This window comes from Microcebus murinus, chromosome 2 (genome assembly GCF_040939455.1).
Source record: "Microcebus murinus isolate Inina chromosome 2, M.murinus_Inina_mat1.0, whole genome shotgun sequence".
Lineage (NCBI taxonomy): Eukaryota > Metazoa > Chordata > Mammalia > Primates > Cheirogaleidae > Microcebus > Microcebus murinus.
This window is the reverse complement of record NC_134105.1, coordinates 5,449,003-5,469,746: the sequence shown is the minus strand read 5'-3', so window position 1 is coordinate 5,469,746 and position 20,744 is coordinate 5,449,003. Positions and strand designations below refer to the sequence as shown.

The window sequence follows — 20,744 nt, the reverse complement described above, 5'->3', positions numbered from 1 at the left end:
ACTTAAAAACATCCAACAGAATGCAGAAGTAGGCTATGGTTAAAGAGGTAAGAATATTCCAAGCAAGCTAATGAGCAGAAAATACAAAATAACCAAAAAAAAAAAAAAAAAAGAGGTAAGAATAGAGGAGAGTTTTCTTTCCTGCCTCTTTATTATTCACAATGTTCACAAAGATAATTTATATATTTTTACATTTATTTTCATGCTGTTACATTTATACTAGTAAAAGCATATAAATTTAAATGCATTCTTTTCTAAATTCTTCTTTTCCAAATCTCCATTTTGTCCCTGCCCTTCTTCTATCCCAAATTTTTAACAGTGGACATGAATTTATTCTTTGTACTAATTATGAGGTACAATATTTGGTTTAGAAATGTACATTGTGAATGAAAAAGCCTTAAAAAACATAAAATGTAAGCAATAAACAGGAAAAAAATCAGGGTTACTTCTATCCCACTAAGATTGGGCACTGGAAAAAAAGATAACCTGGGCAAGGGAAGATTGATAAATATACGAATGAGAGTTACCAAAGGACAAGAGACAGAACCCTATGGTTAAAGACAAAGCAAAATATTATAGTTTAATCACCTGATTAGTATATATCACATCATAAGTAAAAGCCAACTTTATCCACCTGTTTTGAGGGAATTTATGCAGGTTCAATGTCTCCAGGTTTACACATATAATCTAACCATAAATGTGAGCAGTCAGATCATTAACTTTGCCCCATTTTCCTTTTTACAAAGTAATCAGACAATAAGAAATGCTTCCAAAGTGGGAGAAACTTGGAATATAATGGGATATTATTGAACAAAGCCACTTATATGTGCTCAGGACTCCAAAATGTCAAGGCAGTAACATTTACCCATGACGTAGAAAATATTTCCTGCGAGACCACAAAGTGCTTAAATAAAATGGCTAGTACTCAGTTTTCAGATTTGGCACATTCCTGAAAGTACTCTTCATACTCTTCTACTTTTTCATAGGAGACTTTATGGTAGGAACATTCCATTGCATTCCATCTGCAATCAGCTATAATCCTTGTGAGCAGCACAGGCCAGCTTGCCAGCATAGCAGTCTTTTTAAAGCAACACATGTGGCTATAGTATATTAATTTCCAACAATTCTATGTTGGAAATGCATGCACTCTTCCAATCTAAGCCCAGTGGTTTTTTTTAAAACAAGCTATTAATACTTTCTAAACATAGCATCTTTCATACACATGCTTCATTTAAAATCTCTCACTGAAAAATTATTTGGATTACATATTAGTCAAATTACAAAATTGCCATAGAAGATCAAAAACAGAAACAGAAAACCTAAATAGAGAACAAAATGCCAAATATTCTAGAGGAAAAAGTTTCACATACAATAGATATAAGAGGTCTCATGTGATTAGCTGCTTTCCAAGATCATATAACTCAGGAACCAAATGATCCCAAATCTCTGTTCCATGACAAAGTTAAATATTTAGGTAAAAAACTAATCCTAATTTTTTCAAGGCTGATTCATCTAATGAGGGTTTTGTTTTTTGTTTTTTTTAAATAGAGACAGGGTCTCCCTATGTTGCTCAGGCTGGTCTCAAACTCCTGGGCTCAAAGCAATCCTCTCACCTTGGCCTCCTGAGTAGCTGGGACTATAGGCACACATCAAATTTTTTTTTTTTTTTTTTGTAGAGACAGGGTCTTGAACTCCTGTTCTAAAGGAAACTGCACCCCCACACACACACCTTGGCCTCCCAAAGTGCTGGGATTACAGGCATGAGCCACTGTACCCAGCCTTGAGACATAATTTATATAACACAAAGTTCACTCATTTACAGGAAACAATTCAATATTGACCTTCGCATCTCTCTTTGACAATTACTCATAGGATATAATGCACAGAATCATTTTGGCACAATGATTGACAAAGAAAGGTAAAACACAATGATATAGCCATTTAGATTCCTACTTTTGAATCTTTTTTTAAAAAAGATCGTTTTAAGCCCTATCTAACAAGTTCAGAGAAGAGTATAAGCAATGGAATGTTCAAAGTTACACATGAACTACCTGAAATGTGGGCTACAATATCTAGCTAGATTTTTGTGGAATAAACATTTCCCACTGGAAGACTCCTTTGCACACAGAACACTAGCAAATGGTGCACAAGCAGATGAGGTGAGAATGGTTACTTCAGCAGTAACTGTGTCTGAAAGAGTGATGATTCTGCTTTATCACAAAACTACAAATTTAAAGTTAGCAGAGTCTATCTCTATTTTGAGTAATAATTTGCCTACAGACCCATATCAAGTAATATAGTAGTGCAGGTACAAAAGAAATCTGCCTAAGACATTTTTCACCTAAGCAATTCTATAGAGAAACAAGCCAAGAAAAAAATGACTGATAATTTTAGCAGTAATTCACAAGTTTAAAATATATTATAGTTATATCCATTGTTCAACACAAAGAACCACTGAAGAGTAAGTTTTAAGACCATCTTGGTAAGCTCAAGTCCTATATAAAATCAAGAAAGAAAAACAATGAATCTTGGGGCCAATAGGTATTATTTCATCACATTAGGATTTAGTAAAAATCACTGTTTCCACCTTTATTATCATTAAGATTTCAACTTAATGAGCATTAACACTAGCGAAATTAGTTCAGTTATATATGGTTTCTCAATTGCAAGTAGTAAAATAAATGGTCCATATTGACATATACTGCAGCAAATATGACAGAGGGGAAAATATCCAATGGATCGTTCAAAATAGCAAACTTCAAACACACGTTTGAACACAAATTTCACACACAAATATTTATTTATTCTGTTCACAGCAAAAAGAGAAGGGAGGGGAAAAAGGGAAGGTAAGACATATAATTGACAGAAAACAACATGTACTCACTGGTCGAGTTGCCTTGCATCTGAATGATGCATTTGGACTCCTTGCTGGTCTCCCGAGAATTGAAAGGCCTCACCCGGACAGCCACCTTCACTGAGGCTCCCGACATTTTGATGGCCTTGTTATATATACGCAATCCACAAATAAAAAATCAAATCTTCCTTTGAAGTTATATTCAAGTTTCCTTTAAAAAGAAAAAAATTCCATACAACATAGTCAAAATTAAAGAAAAGTATGGGCTAACTTAAGCCAAAGCGCTACTATGTTGTTTCTGTTTCCATTTCTAAAAACCTCATCCCACTTTCCCCCTGCATATCTTATATTCTTAATAAATTACCAAAACAGAAAAATTAAAGACTGAAATTTTTTTCCTATTCTATTATCTTTCTCATACTTAAAAAAAATCCCTGAACTTATTAATAAAGAATATAAATAGGCATCTATCTCGCTTTCTGTGTTCTAGGTCAATCTTCTATAATATGTGAAAAACACAAAATGTTTGTTGAAGAAGTTCCTTTAACAGACAACTTTCCATCTGCAAACCACTTACTACTTTTCTTTCAAAAATTACATTGATCCAGTAGAAGAGGAAAGTTAAAAAAAAAAAAAATTACATTGAACTTTCTATACTTTAATTATAGCTTGAAACATTTGGTTACATGATATATATATAATTAAACAGCAAAGGACAAAGGTTAGTTCTAGCCAAGTGCTTTAACTACACAGTGATTTCCTTTAACTTGAAGAACAATACCTTCCATATGTATTTCATTTGACCCTCACAACCACCTTCTACAATGAACAAAAAAGGTACCAAGAGACCCAGGTCCTACCATCAGATGTCCCACAGACTCACAGCAAAATCAAATCACTAAATTTCACTATTGAATGAAGCCACAGGAAAAATGTGAACATTTTTCAGAGGAATAGTTTCCCTCCCAACAGAACAAAGATATCACTTCTGTGAAAAGAACCCACATAAGTAATTTCCACAAGAAACAACCAATCTCTCTAGTCAGAAGAAATCTATACTCTATCCATTACATAAACATCTTCAAGAAGAACCAAACAAGGCCGGGCGCTGTGGCTCACGCCTGTAATCCTAGCTCTTGGGAGGCCGAGGCGGGTGGATTGCTCAAGGTCAGGAGTTCAAAACCAGCCTGAGCAAGAGCGAGACCCCGTCTCTACTATAAATAGAAAGAAATTAATTGGCCAACTGATATATATATAAAAAAAAAAAAATTAGCCGGGCATGGTGGCGCATGCCTGTAGTCCCAGCTACTCGGGAGGCTGAGGCAGAAGGATCACTCGAGCCCAGGAGTTTGAGGTTGCTGTGAGCTAGGCTGACGCCACGGCACTCACTCTAGCCTGGACAACAAAGTGAGACTCTGTCTCAAAAAAAAAAAAAAAAAAAAAAAAAAAAAAAAAAAAAAGAAGAACCAAACAAAAGAAAAAAGTAAAAGTATTTATGAGTCCAATTACCAGTGAACCCCAACAGAACTTAAATCTGACTAATTTTTTTCCACATAATTAAGTAGAGATTAGGAATGCTAACCAATGCTCCAGCTGAACAACATTGCCAATGCATTCCCTGGAAAAAGCAAAATAAATAAAACAAAAACAAAGTACTAATAAAAACTATAAAGTTTTTATACCTTGCTGCCCTATTTTCTCAATAGCATTTATCACTATTTGAAAGTCTTGTTTTTTGGAACGTGTCTATGGTCTGTCCCTTATGTCACCACAGAGATCTTGTCTGTCATGTTTGCTAGCACTTAGAACAGTACCTGATGTAAGTACTCAGTAAATGTTTGTTAAAGGAATGAATTGATGAATTATATGTCCCAGTTGTGAGAATTATCTGTTTAAGTCTTTGCGTGGGTGGATGCCTTTTTCAGCCTCCACCCATCTGTGCAAAATAAACAGCAAAAGAAAAGGAAAAAAATCAAGTCCTTTGCGTGATTTACTGATTTTTGTTTTTGTTGTCTTTGTTTCAAATAATTATACGTATATATTTATTTTTTGAGACAGGGTCTCACAGTGTAGCCCAGGCTGGAGTGCAGTGGCGCTATTATAGCTGCAGCCTAAAAACTCCTGGGCTCAGCCTCCCAAGTAGCTAGGACTACAGGTACACACCACCACGTACAGCTAACTTTTCTATTTTTGGCAGAGATGGAGTCTTGCTATGTTGCTCTGGCTGGCTCAAACTCTTGTGCTCAAGTGATCCTCCCACCTTGGCCTCCCAAAGAACTAGGATTACAGGCATGAGCCACTGCACCTGGACTAATATTTTTGATATTAATCTTTTTATATTTGCTACGGTGTTTTTCTAGCCTGTTTCCTACTTTATTTTACATTAAACTAATAGTTCTTTATCAAATTTTTTCTGACTTTATTTATCAAATGAAAGCTTAACATTATCAACCCTCCAAATGAACGTAACATGACTTATATTCACTAGTTGAGTACTATGCCAAAAGAGAATGGATGAAGCATTCAGAAAAAGCAAGACATAAAATATATTTCAAACCCCTAGAGTTCCCTTTGATATACAGGCCTCATCTCAACACTCACATCCAAAAACCCATTATCTTCTCCCTCAAACTAGCAATCTCTACCAATCTTCCCATATCTATCGACACCACTCTCCCAGGTCCCCATACTATAAATCTTGGAGTCATCTTTGTTCCTTCTCTTTGAATCCTTGTATTAATATTAATATTATTAATGAAATATGATATGTAAACTGTTAAGACATAAATTTGCTTTGCTTTAATTCTATCTTAAATTCTATCCTTTCCTTTCTCTCAGTTCGATTGACATCTTAATCTATGTCCTTACACCACATGCCTTCGATACCTGCAATAGCTGAACCGTTCTCTGAATTTTTAGTCTTTGATCCAATAGTCCTTAAACAGGGTTGTACAAAACAGAATCACACAGGGTCTTTTGAAAAGCAAACAATTCTAGACTCCCCTAGTCAAGTATTCAACACTTTTGGTCCCAGCTATGTTTGTTTGCATGTTTATTTATTTTTAGTTTGTTTAATTTTTCAACAATTATGTTACAAATCCCAGCTACGAACCACTGCTTTAAGTCACTTGCTCTTGCAAGAGCAACCTTTCTAAAGCATGATTTTCAATGTTACTCCCCATTGCAAGAAAGTCCTCTTATTCCCCAGTACTTACAACAAGATCAAGACCACAGTCAAGGTACTCCATATGTTCTAGCCAAGCTCCTGTACTGTCCCACACACATGTTCTTTTCCACCTCCTCACTATTTCCCCTCTGCAATGAGCATGAGTCTTCATTTCTTCCCCTATGTGATTGCCCAGATCCAGTCTTACCTCTTTGAAAATGCCTCACCCAAACACTCCAGGAATTAATGGTATTTCCTATGCACTTACAGGCCCAAACACATTGTTGAGAACACTGCTATCATTTTACTGCATTTTATCTCGCATTATTCTTTAATAGCTTCTCAAAGTGAAAATCCTATTCCTTCAACAATCTCTCTGAACTTGAGTTCCTTGAAAAAATGGCTACTTTCAAGTCTGACCAAGAAATTTCAAGATGATGCTAGGACATTTTAGCAAAAAATCTATCAAAAGTAAATAGGGAATGGGGACACATCAAAAGGACACAGGTGCCAACTTAAAGGATCTCCTGCTGGCCAAACACAGGATAATCAGAGCATTTTTTTTAAATAGTAAATGGACTGTAAAGTATCAAATATATAAATTCATAAGTATACGACAATTTTTTTAAAAAACCTCATTATTCTCAAAACTAGCAAATAAAACAAAAGAATCAAGCATACACCTAGTCTGTATATAATATTCCAGGATAACCAAATCATCAATAAGGGTAAGTTCTTTTTTTTTGAGACAGAGTCTCGCTTTGTTGCCCAGGCTAGAGTGAGTGCCATGGCGTCAGCCTAGCTCACAGCAACCTCAAACTCCTGGGCTCGAGCGATCCTTCTGCCTCAGCCTCCCGAGTAGCTGGGACTACAGGCATGCGCCACCATGCCCGGCTAATTTTTTACATATATATCAGTTGGCCAATTAATTTCTTTCTATTTATAGTAGAGACAGGGTCTCGCTCTTGCTCAGGCTGGTTTCGAACTCCTGACCTTGAGCAATCCGCCTGCCTTGGCCTCCCAGAGAGCTAGGATTACAGGCGTGAGCCACCTCGCCCGGCCTTTTTTTTTTTTTTTTTTTTTTTTTTAAGACAGAGTCTCGCTTTGATGCCCAGGCTAGAGTGAGTGCCCTGGCGTAGCCTAGCTCACAGCAATCTCAAACTCCTGGGCTCAAGCGATCTTCCTGCCTCAGCCTCCCGAGTAGCTGGGACTACAGGCATGGGCCACCATGCCTGGCTAATTTTTTCTATATATATTTGTTGGCCAATTAATTTCTTTCTATTTATAGTAGAGACGGGGTCTCACTCTTGCTCAGGCTGGTTTTGAACTCCTGACCTCGAGTAATCCGCCCGCCTAAGCCTCCCAGAGGCATGAGCCTCCACGCCCAGCCGGGTAAGTTATTTTTTTACAGAAAAATTCCAGTAAATAAACACAGAAGAAAAGAAAGAATTAGAATGTCACCTCTTTTCTTGGTAAAAACTCTAATGTCTTTAATAATAATAAAAAAAAAAGAATATCACCTTGTTCCAACCCTACTGATACAAAGGTTTCCTGCAACAATCATCACTGGCTGCTAAAAAGCATGATGAAAGGTTGGTTGATGGTGGAATATATATGGGAATATACGGATATAGATTGGGTTAAGAACACAGTAACCAAATGATAAATCTTAACATCACTAGAAGTATAAGACACCAAAGTGGCATATATGCCTCCTAATGTGCTATGTAGGAAATACACACTTCTACCTAGTAAGTATTCTTCCTATATTCCTTAAATTAAAAAATAAATAAATAAACAAAAACTAAATAGAATCAAGCTTTAGACCTGACTACCAGTTTAGAAGACGTAGGGAGCAAAGAAGCAATTTAGATGATACATCAAAGATGTAATCAGCCAAATCCAGAACATAGAAAAATCTCCAAAACAAGTCACCCACTTTCCTCAAATAAATAGCACAATTGGGGAGGGAGAGTTATAAAAAAGACTTGTGTTATTTATCAACCAAATACAATGATTTTTCAATCAAGAAGATCTGTAAAAATACATTTTTTAGATAATCAGGGAAGTCTGAACATACACTAGGATATTGGGTGATATTAAGGAATTTGTTAGGGGATGACAAAAAAAATAGGATTGCCAAAATGTTGATAAATTATTGAATATTATAGATATTTAGATGTAAAAAGAGAACAAAACATTTTTTCTTCCATATTCTATCCAGGGCCTAAAAAAGTGTTGAATGCTAGCAGCACAATTCATAATTGCAAGGCTGTGGAAACAGCCCAAGTGCCCATCAATCAAAGAATGGATTAATAAAATGTGGTATATGTACACCATGGAGTACTATTCAGCTCTAAGAAACAATGGTGATATAGCACACCTTATATTTTCCTGGTTAGAGCTGGAACCCATACTACTAAGTGAAGTATCCCAAGATTGGAAAAACAAGCACCAGATATATTCTCCAGCAAACTGGTATTAACTGAGTAGCACCTAAGTGGACACATAGGTGCTACAGTAATAGGGTATTGGGCAGGTGGGAGGGGGGAGGGGGGCGGGTATATACATACATAGTGAGTGAGATGTGCACCATCTGGGGGATGGTCATGATGGAGACTCAGACTTTTGGGGGGAGGGGGGGAAATGGGCATTTATTGAAACCTTAAAATCTGTACCCCCATAATATGCCAAAATAAAAAAAATAATTAAAATCAAAAAAAAAAAAAAGTGTTGAATGCTACTGACTGACTCACAAACAAGACAACAAAGGCTGAAACCTCCTTGCTGGGCTTAGATATAAAGTACTATGCATTTGTAACTATGAAACAAAACACTAACATCTCTAATAGCTAATGTTGCTATAAATATAATACATTTTTCAATAGACTGCTTGACTCTCCTAACTAGCTATCCTGTCAGCATCTCATTCAACCTCACATAACCAAAGCCAAAACATCTCTCTCTCAAACACTAGCTCTTAGCCTCTTTATTGTCACTTTTAACATTCCCAGTATTCTCTTTCCTACAGAGGCTAAGCTTGCTTCCTCTATCCATTTAACCAGTGGCTAAATCACATGGTTTCTGTCTATAAAAATCTCTCTTTCCATTTCTACCACCATCGTCCCTGTTAAGCTTTCAATACTTCTCAAAGCCTTCTTTTTTTTTTTTTTTATTTCGGCATATTATGGGGGTACAGATTTTAAGGTTTCAATAAATGCCCATTTCCCCCCCTCCCCCCAAAAGTCTGAGTCTCCATCATGACCATCCCCTAGATGGTGCACATCTCACTCATTATGTATGTATATACCCGCCCCCCTCCCACCTGCCCAATACCCTATTACTGTAGTACCTATGTGTCCACTTAGGTGCTACTCAGTTAATACCAGTTTGCTGGAGAATATATCTGGTGCTTGTTTTTCCATTCTTGGGATACTTCACTTAGTAGTATGGGTCCCAGCTCTATCAAAGCCTTCTTAACTAGTTTTCTCTTTCTTCCACCTATCCCATATCCCTACTTTACAACATCGCCATTTTCATCTTCACCATCCATTCTACACAAAACTGCCAGATTCATCTTCCCAAAGTACAAGTCTATTCCCATCATTACCCACTTTAAAACCCTCAGAGTTCCCCTACTGTTCACCAAGCAATGACTGAATTCCCCACACTGGCATTCACAATGTTATGTTCTGCAACATAACCACCTATTTTTACAAGCCCACACAAAACACTGCCTTCCATCCACATTCCTTAACAACCACCCACCAGAGGGCTTCAAGAATATGTCTCATGTTTTTCTGCCCCTGCACTTTTGCTCCAAACTTCCCTTTACCCACTGTGCCCTTTCTCCTCTCCTATTCTTTTCAAAATCCATTGATACTTCCAGGACCTTCCCACATGCCACTTATCTCTAAAGCCTTCATAGATTTTCCCCATCCCCCAAACCAAATACAAATGATTCTCCATTTAATACTTCTCAACTCACTGACTTTACTCAGGGCAAAATAAATTATTTACTTTTCTTATCCTTGCTATAGACTTTAAGTTTCTTGAGGACAAGAACACAATCTTAGTCACATTTCTAATCTTCTACAACACAGGGTTCTTGAATATAATAATTTGGGGGGAGTTTTTAATTCCTAGTTACTATGTGTTCATAAACTAATGTTTAAACAATATTAATTTTAAAAGTTGTTTCAAAAAACGACATCATATGATCAAAAGGAAAAGATAGTGATTAATTTCAAATTCCTTTCTAATTAAAAAAGCTAACAAGCCAAGCACAGTGGCGCACACCTATACTCCCAGCTACTTGTGAGGCTGAGGTGCAGGGAGGGATCACTTGAGCCCAGGAGCCAGGAGTGCAGCCTGGTGAAAATAGTGAGAGACACTGTCTCTTTAAAAAAGAAAAGAAAAGAAAATGAAAAAAGGTAATGGCAATTGCTTAAACCCAGGAGTTTGAGGTTGCTGTGAGCTAGGCTGACTCTAGTGCCATAGCACCCACTCTAGTGTGGGCAACAAAGCCAGACTCTGTTTCAAAAAAAAAAAAAAAAAAAGTAATGGCCATCCTTTTTGGAGGCAATCTATACAATATAATACTTTTCCAAAACAACCTAAGTCTAAATATTTTTTCTGATTTAACTGTCTCATGGCAAAACTGCAACCATCTTCACAAGTGAGTTAAAATTTTATGCAGTAACTGAAAGCTACAGTTAAGTGGACTATAGAGTTACTTTGTTACTTCCCTACTATTTTAAATAGTATCTCTTTTATAATAGACAACCATTGAAGAATTACAGCTTCAAAACTCCCTGCTCCTTTAAAAAATTACTTATTATATAAGTCTGAAATCAAGTTTAAAATCCAGTGATAAACAATAATTACAGAGTATTTTTAAGTTACAGAAAAACAACACTAATAATAAGCATAAAAATACATTTTCCAAGTTTTGAAAAACCAGGAAAGACAGGCAGGTATGAAAGGTAACTCTAAATCACTTACACAGCCTTAGTATTAGACTGTTCTCTAACCAGTTTTCCTTCCTTATGACAATTAGAATCATCAGGAAAGTAGAATGGAGCAAACATTCCAGAAGCATTCACTAACATTAAAGGAACCATAAAACACTTAGGTCTAATTAATCTGAATTTTTCTCAATTTTTGCCCATTTGCTTAATTTTGATCTTGGGGAATTCCCATTTGCCCTCAGAGGCACCCTGGATTATGAGGGCTCTAAGGAGAAGACTCAAATTGATCTTTTAGCAAAGTGAATAAACAAGAGGAAATAATACTAGTGTTTTGTTTGGGTTTAGTTTTATAATATCCTTCTGCTGCAGGAAACAGGATTCTACTCCCCAAAGATAGATCAGTTCATGTCATTCCATCTCCTTAAAAAAACCTTCAGTTGGTTGCCACAACCTCAGAGAATAACCTAAAAACTCAGGGGCCTCAACAATCCAACCTACTTCCCCAGGCTCAGCTTTCCTCCTCGAACTCTACAAGCCTTCTTCTCCACCACCCACCCCCTTCCTACACCATACATGCAGACCCCAGGAAACCCAATCTCACTTCTCAACCTAATGCAAGGCCGTATCTTTCAAGGACAAGTTCAAACGCCACTATGGAGCAGGAAGCACTAAGTCAATTTAATATCTACCTTCAAAAGTCATACTTACTCTTTTTATTTTTGAGACAGAGTCTTGCTTTGCTGCCCATGCTACAGTGAGTGCCATGGCATCAGCCTAGCTCACAGCAACCTCAAACTCCTGGGCTCAAGCAATCCTACTGCCTCAGGCTCCCAAATAGCTGGGACTACAGGCATGCGCCACCATGCCCAGCTAATTTTTTCTATATATATATATTAGTTGGCCAATTAATTTCTTTCTATTTATAGTAGAGGCAGGGTCTCGCTCTTGCTCAGGCTGGTTTTGAACTCCTGACCTCGAGCAATCTGCCCGCCTCAGCCTCCCAGAGTGCTAGGATTACAGGCGTGAGACACGGCGCCCGGCCCACAATTTGTTATATAGTGACAAATTTATAACAAGTAGTCTATCTAAAAGATAATCATTTCCCCTAAATTATATTTTAAAGAATAAATTATAATTTAAAAGATGAATGGGGGCCAGGCGTGGTGGCGCACACCTGTAATCCTAGCACTCTGGGAGCCCAAAGCGGGTAGATTGCTCAAGTTCAGGAGTTCAAAACCAGCCTGAGCAAGACCCCATTTCTACTAAAAATAGAAAGAAATTAATTGACCAACTAAAAATATATATAGAAAAAATTAGCCAGGCATGGTGGCGCATGCTGGTAGTCCTAGCTATTGGGAGGCTGAGGCAGTAGGATCACTTGAGCCCTGGAGTTTGAGGTTGCTGTGAGCTAGCTGATGCCATGACACTCACTCTAACCTGGGCAACAAGGCGAGACTCTGTCTCAAAAAAATAAAAAAAGAAAGATGAATGGGTACCCAAAAATAAATTTTTATAGCTAGAGTGCCCCTTTTAAGAGGCTATGAAAATTTCCTTCTCACATAACATTTTGCATCTCTCAGTCTAATACTTTCCATGAGGACGAAGCAGGTTTTAGGACCCAACATTCTGTCACTGATCATGGCCATACTGATAAAATGGATCCCCAAAATGTAATTATTTATTTGTGTGTATATGAAATACCAATCTATTCTTGATTTTGACTCGAGGAATAAAAGTCGGCCATGGGCCACACTGTGAAAGTTCAAGATAGATCACATGTTAGAAAAGCCTCTTTCTGAATTCTAGACGAATACCAAGAAACAGACTGCACAATAATAGTCTCCCTAACAGATCAGATTTTCAGTCTCCAATGTGGCTAAACAGGCTCAGTTAGGCTCCTCAACTGTTTTAACTACTACCTAAAACAACCTGATATGATTTTTAGATTTATTAGACATCTATCCTCCTGCTAATTCAATTAAGAAATCAAATACCTTCCTTTTCACTGGTGACATGGTTTTATTCTCATAAACCAAGAGGTGCATCAAGAAACAACAGCTGCTATGGCCCATGGCTTAAACTATTCTAAATAAAAGTGATCTTTTTTACTTTTTCTCTTTCTTTTTTAATTTTTGGGGCAGGGCCAAATCCAAAGTTTGTTTGGATAATTAATACTCTACCTATATAGTCAAACTCTATCTTATAACTCAACTAGTTCTAATATCTGAAGCTACCTCCTTCAAATTTTTTTGGCAGATCCACTGGTAACTCTAAAGTCAAATCCCAGCATTCCACTGAAGTTCTTCTATTGTCAAAATGAATGACAGCACTTACTCCTGGAACTGTGCAGGTTAAAATGAACTCAGCTCTGCTACGGTGTAGAAATGGTAAGTTCCAATCAAAGGTTAATTCATGTTTGATATAAGTTGAGATACCTTCTTTCTGAAATCTGCTCCTGACCACACCTCTGCAGCTACATACTTGGGAGGTAGCTCACCATCTGGGGAATGGAGGTCAGACTTCTCCATGTGTCAACAAGGTGCCAATCTTGCCACATAAAAAACTAGTACTCCAGGCCGGGCGCGGTGGCTCACGCCTGTAATCCTAGCACTTTGGGAGGCCGAGGCGGGCGGATCGCTCAAGGTCAGGAGTTCGAAACCAGCCTGAGCGAGACCCCGTCTCTACCAAAAATAGAAATAAATTAATTGACCAACTAAAAATATATATACAAAAAATTAGCCGGGCATGGTGGCGCATGCCTGTAGTCCTAGCTACTCGGGAGGCTGAGACAGTAGGATCGCTGAGCCCAGGAGATTGAGGTTGCTGTGAGCCAGGCTGACACCACGGCACTCACTCTAGCCTGGGCAACAAAGTGAGACTCTGTCTCAAAAAAAAAAACACTAGTACTCGAAGTTTAATAGGTATGGTTTCTTTCAGATGACAACACAGAATACAAGTATTGTAGGCTCTCACCAGGGCTGAATGATGAGCTTTCTAGTGGGATACTCAGATTTATCTTTATATAAAATCACACACCTGAACCACATTAGTTGTATCTTTCATAGAAAAGACTTAGTTATATTTTAAATTTACAGCCTCAATTTGGAAAGTAAGTAGATTACTTTTTTTAAAAAAAAGAGAGACAGTCTCAGCCAGGCGCAGTGGCTCACGCCTGTAATCCTAGCACTCTGGGAGGCCAAGGCTCATGAGTTCGAAACCAGCCTAAGCAAGATCGAGACCCTGTCTCTACTAAAAATAGAAAGAAATTAATTGGCCAACTAATATATAGAGAAAAAATTAGCCGGGCATGGTGGCGCATACCTGTAGTCCCAGCTACTCGGGAGGCCAAGGCAGTAGGATTCCTTGAGCCCAGGAGACTGAGGTCGCTGTGAGCTAGGCTGATGCCACAGCACTCACTCTAGCCTGGGCAACAAAGTGAGACTCTGTCTCAAAAAAAAAAAAAAAAAAAAGAAACAGTCTCACTATGTTGCTCAGGCTAGTCTCAAACTCCTGAGCTCAACAATCCTCCTGCCTCACCTTCCAAAGCAGCTATAAGTACAGGCATGTGCCACCGTGCCCAGCTTTGTTTTAAAAAGGGTCTCTGAAGAGCATTTCTTCCTTTACTTAAAGAACCTGTTGAAAACTTTTAGTACATACAGCTTTATATCAGGATGTCTATAACACCTTTCTCTTGGAATTTCTTTGGAATTTAATACCAGGAAAAAAGTTTCTCTTGACAAACTATTAAGCTTTCATTTACCAGAATGAAAATTGTATAATTTATTTTTCCCTTTTTGCTCTGATTTCCTAAAGTTTCAAAACTAAATTACAATAACCACAGTAGCCTAAGCAATTTGATTTATATATTTACTTTTTCCTCTCGTTACATGGATTTTTGTTTCTTACTTATATTTTAATAGTCTCACTGTATTCTGTGGTACTTGTAATAAGCTGCCCAAATCCTTTCTAGAAGCAGTAAGTGGTATAAATTGTAAATAAATAAAAATTTTCTGTGATAGCCTATTTTGCTATTTATTTTAACATTAGAAATATATCATTTAGGCCAGGTGCAGTGGCTCACTCCTGTAATCCCAGCATTTTGGAAGGCCAAGGAGAGAGGATTCTTGAGGCCAGGAGTTTGAGACCAGCCTGAGCAGGAGTGAGACGCTCCCCCATCCCACCCCACCCCCATCTCTGCAAAAAAATAGAAAAATTAGCTGGGCATGGTGCTACATGCCTACAGTCCCAGCTACTTGGAAGGCCAAGGCCAGAGCATGGCTTCAGCCTAGGCATTCAAGGCTATAGTAAGCTAAAACCACACCACTGAACTCTAACCTGGGCAACAGAGTGAGACCTTGTCTCAAAAAGAAGAAGTGGAGGAAGAGGAAGAAAAAGAAGAGGAAGGAGGAGGAGAGTAAGAAGAAAAAAATAAGCTATAAAGAATGTAATAAGTATTATGGGGGGGTACAGCAAAGTTAGGGGGATCAGGGGGTGGTGGGAAGAGTGCTGTGCAGTGTATAAATGAGGTCAGGGTAGGCCTGCTGAGGTGGTGACATGTAAGCAAAAACTTGAAAGAGATAAAAGAGTTAGCCAAGTGGATTTCAGGAGAAGAATATTCCAGGCAGAAGAAAGATTCAGAGCAAGGGCCCTAAGGTAGGACTATGCCTGGCATGTTCAAGAAAAGTGGGGAAATAGTCAATGAAGGGGAAAGAAGAGTGACCAATACAGCAAGTCTCTAAAGATTAGGAAACAGTGATACCCAGAGAACATAAGTCAGGGAGAGTAACCTCTTTCTCAGACAGGAGTGAGGGGAAGAAAAAGGGCAGAGAAGGTTGTAAGTAGAAGGGGAAGCTTAGGGAGTTCATGTTTTTTTCCTGAGGTGGTAGGTGAGGTTTTCTGCCAAGTGTAGGGCTGTGGGGGGCTTACATCAAGTGGTTGGGATATTAGAATAGCAACTGTAAAGAACCAGGGAGAGGCCGGGCGCTGTGGCTCACGCCTGTAATCCTAGCTCTTGGGAGGCCGAGGCGGGCGGATTGCTCAAGGTCAGGAGTTCAAAACCAGCCTGAGCAAGAGCGAGACCCCGTCTCTACTATAAACAGAAAGAAATTAATTGGCCAACTGATATATATATAAAAAAAAATTAGCCGGGCATAGTGGCGCATGCCTATAGTCCCAGCTACTCGGGAGGCTGAGGCAGAAGGATCACTCGAGCCCAGGAGTTTGAGGTTGCTGTGAGCTAGGCTGACGCCACGGCACTCACTCTAGCCTGGACAACAAAGTGAGACTCTGTCTCAAAAAAAAAAAAAAAAAAAAGAACCAGGGAGAGAACTAAGCAGAACTGCTTCAACAAACACCAAAGACAGACTCAGGGGAGACTTTGGACTACACATTTATTGTGGCATTAATCCCCAGCACAGGGTGAGGTTTCTCCATGACACAGAAGAAGAATGGAGGGTATGAATGGGATGACGCGGGGCAGGCATCTGCATAGTGGGTCCTACAGAATAATGAGGAAGAATAAAAACTGCAGGCAATGTGCTCCAGAGGTCACAATGTACAAAAGGAAGGAAAAGAAGTAAAATCTGGAAGAGGGTGATGGACTAGGAGACTTGAGGTGGGAGAACACATGGAAAGAGACTCCGAAAGTGAAAGCTGTAAATTATTAGAGTTTAAGAGTTGAAGATGAATTTGAGCTCTGTAAATGATGACAAGTTAGAAGATGTGGCTGTAATACTGAGCTACTGAAACAGAATGAAGCCAATGTTTGCTTGAGCTGAGGTCAAGGAATTTTAAGGTTAAGGACAGTTACAAAGGAAGTTCAGCATAGCAGTTACTTTCTAGTTCTAATGCCAGTGGAGAAGTCACTTAACCTCTGTCTCAGTTTCACCTGTAAAATGAGAATAATAGTGTCTATTTTATATGGGTGTTATAAGGATTAAACTAGTTAATAAATATAAATTGCCTGGAAAAGCCTGACACATAGAAAGTACTCCATATGAGTAAGCTATTTTATCATTATTGTTGTTATTTTTGCTTATTTACACAATCATTGACATATGCCAAGATGATGTCAAAAACTTAGATGGAAGAACTAAGCCAAGAATCAAAGTCATCAAAGGCAATGGTAGAGGATGGGTCAATTGAATAATATGCTTCAGTGTAAACAATGTGGTATTAAATAAAAAAAAATTAAGCCATCATATATTTACAATCTTGTGACTTAAAATATAAACAACCATAGGACAATTGTAAAAGTATTGATTGAGTATCATAACCACAGCGTTATGTATATAACATTACAAAGAGTTTTGAAAAAGACTCAAAATCATGGAAACAACCATGGCATGGGCAGCATTAAACAAAATTGTACTAAAACAGAAAGGAGTTGGAGTTAACTTTATCTTACCATATTTATATAAAAATGGTAAAGTGTAAGTTCCTTGAGGGTAAAGAACTAAATCTCTAAATGTACCCTAAATTAACTGGTAATGACTGTAGTAAAAATGAGCATAAATGAATCACTAAGCCATTAACCAAAAAGCTCAACTGAGAGAGGAATCCAAGGCATCTTTTGCAGGTTTTTCCTATCACAGTTGCATCTGTTTAATTTCTCTTCTTTGTGATGAGCTGCACACAAAAAAGGTTCTAGAAGTATGCATATTTAGTCACACTCTTTTATGGAATCCAGAAATTCGCCAATATCTTGTTCAAACAAGGCTATTTTGCAAAGAGAACTACATGAAGTGGCCATGATATATCTTTAACTTCTGAGCCTTGTGAATTACATGTCAGTTTATAAGACCAGAGGGATATGCCCCTCCTGGAAAAGACCTGTTATGACTGGCAGCCTGGGAAGGTGGTTACAAACAGGTAGGCAGGGAGCCGCTGTTGTCCTTTACTTTGCACCCAGGACAAGACCATAGTAGGAAAATGGACTAGAAACTGTGGCCTTCAGATAGACTCAGCTGGCAGACTCTTCTTGGACATTTATACCCTACACAAACTCAAAATGGGAAAGAGGAAAGAGAAAAAGGAAAACTGCATTCATATTTAGTCTTGAGAAGGAAAAACAGTCTGTTCTAAGCCTTAGAAGCCATACTTAATTGGATGAATTTTGGGAAAACATTCATCAGAACAGAGCTGCACAGACTCAAAGAATCTTGCCTTCATATATCAGATTCACAATCAGGTCTGATTTTACCAAATGCTGAAATTATATTTAACCACAATTTTTCAGATCTTTAATAAAGTAACTCTAAAAATTAAAAACTTAGAAATATTTACTTGGAAAATGGACTTTCAAAACAAACATTCTGTATTTCTCTCATATTAATGTACAAAAAAAAATACTAGTTACTGTTGAAGCTATGTTTCATTCAACAAGTTTTAAAAGGAAAGCTTGATGATGAAAATAACAAAAAATAAAGTGTGTTAAGATTTTTCTTAGAAAAGTCAATCTGAAATTTTTTAAGTACTTCAACTTAAGAAGTTATAATTTATTCATTAAGATGGAATCTGAATGAAAGCAAAGGCACAAAGAAGAAAGCAGGTATGCCATCTCCCCAGGTCCTGTCCATGTCTAGGATATAGCAAAACACAGATTTACGGGCTCATGCTGAACCCAGTTATTGATCATTTCCAGATTTGCTTTACAACATCAACATATGTGCAATTTTCACATTCCATCCTCAAATGGTACATTAACAACTCCACTTTCTTCATGATCCAACAACCACACCAACTTAATTAGAAGGCACCACCTCACTTCTTAGAGGAACACACAAGCTAAGATTTTGTTATGACTAAGCTAATTGGACAAAACGCCAACCTTTAAATAAAATATCCACCATGATATCGCTTCTTAAGACTTATTCAAATCCAATCACCACACTTTCATCGGGCTCAGACAGACACATCATGACACAAAGCAGCATGTTCAGTGTTGGCAGAACAGCTGCCTAGGGCAGTGAGAGATATGAGCGAGGGATTTGTTGACAAGCTAATTTCGGCTACCTCGAGATTCCACAAAGATGACAACCTGCATCCTCAGAAATACTGCTGCAAGCCTTCCCCACTATCAGAATATTCTGGTTTATTCTCTACATGTTGAGCTACTCTGAAAATCTATCCATCCAATATAATATACTAACTCGAGGCCTCCAGGCTGCTAGAGCGGCCTTAGTAATCCTCAAATCTGGCTATGCACAAGGCATCAACAGGCCTTCCACAGCCACGCCGTTGGACAGAGAAGACGAATACAAAAACACGACATTTCACCCCAACAAGCATGGAATCTTGAAGGCAGTTTACCTTGGAAGCTCATTTAACCATTCACCAAGGAGAAAAAGTGATTTGGGAGCTCAATTCTGGTTTCAGGGCCGGGAATGTTCTGTGTTGCATGAACAATGACTAGCTTGCTCCACAAGCCTCCCAACCCCCACAACTTGGCTTCTGGTTTGACCAGTCACCCTGAAAGCTGCCAGGGCTGTCACTCGGTGCCTTCCAGCAACTGGACTTGGCTCCTAAAGGATTTGTCAGATCATCCTCCCAATATGGCTGCCAGAGTAATCCGGGCTGCTGAACGCCGAGACCACACCAGCCTTCCTCACGGCCGGCCGGCGTCCAACAAGCCCCCTCCCTTCCCGGGGCGCCCCTCCTTCCAGCGCTCGCGCCCTCGGCTCCCCCTGTGCCATGCGATGACCTTCCGTACCTCCACCTGGCAAAAGGGCACAACCACTTTCCCAGCCGAAGCCTGATGCCAACTACCATGGGGGAGAGGGGAGAGGGGAAATAAGGATGGCTCCAAACGGAGCACTGCCATCTCCCCAGAGCTGCAACGTGCGCAGAGACCCCGGCGAACGGCCGGCCGGAGGCGGGTCGGCTGACAGCCGCGCACAGCCAGAGCCCGGCGGCTCGGGAAACGGACAGCCGGTGCGGGGCACTGCGGGGGACCCAGCAGGCCGCTGGACGCGAGCCCGGGACGCGCCGCCGGCCGGGGAAGGGGCCCCTTCCCCGAGGCGAGGCTCCCCCACCCGGCGCCCCCGGCGCCCACCCGGGCGCGGCGCCGCCTCCCCTCGGACCCCGGCCCGCCCCTCCCGCCCGGAGCGGCCCCCTCCCCGGCCAGGCGGCCGCGGCGCCAACCCCCACCCGCCCCGCCGCCTCACCTCAGCCGCGCTGCGGACCGACGGGCTGCGGGCCGGGTCAGCAGGCGCCTCGGCGCGCGGGGGCGCGGGGGACCGGGCACCGACGCACCTCAGCGCGAGCAGCGGCCGCCGCGAGCCGCAGGGCGCCGCTCCGCAGCCCCATCACGCAGCGGCTCCGCTCCGCATCAGGCCGGCGGCGAGCGGAAGGCGGGAGTGCGGGAGGCCAGGGCAGGGCGACGAGCCGGCGGTGGCGGCTGCCGAGGACGGGGAGAGGCTCGGGTGTGCGCCGGCGCCTCGCAGGACCGCTGTCGTCTGACTGCCCCGCGTCGGTCTCGGCGAAACTCCGCCCGTAGCCGCGGGCGCGGGACACCGCCCCGAGCGAGGCCGCCGCGCGTCACCTCGGCCCGCCCAGGAGCCCGCGACTGACGCGGGCTGAGGCCAATCGAAGCGCAGAGCTCGGGGCGGCCAGCCAATCGCAGAGGGAGCCGAGGAACAGGGCCGCGATGAGGCGCTGCGGAGACACCCGAGCGCCGCCTGGTGGCCTGGGAACCGGCGCGGGGGGTGTGGGGGTGCGGAGTGGCGGAAACCTGCACCGAGGGTTACCTCCCGGT

The 20,744-nt window shown here is 40.4% G+C and overlaps 1 protein-coding gene across 9 annotated transcripts in view; it reads right to left on the bottom strand.

Annotated features, from left to right (window-relative positions):
- KIF1B (kinesin family member 1B) overlaps positions 1-20,526 on the bottom strand; it is a 148,318-nt gene extending 127,792 nt beyond the window's left edge. For all 9 annotated transcript variants that reach the window (XM_012791427.3, XM_020281763.2, XM_012791425.3 and 6 more), the window contains exons 1-2: positions 20,155-20,526; positions 2,885-3,065 (exon numbers count right to left, since the gene is read on the bottom strand). In XM_012791427.3, the coding sequence (XP_012646881.2) occupies positions 2,885-2,990 (106 nt within the window). In that variant the 5' untranslated portion in view covers positions 2,991-3,065; positions 20,155-20,526. The remainder of the gene's footprint in view (positions 1-2,884; positions 3,066-20,154) is intronic.
- Positions 20,527-20,744: the final 218 nt, after the last annotated feature.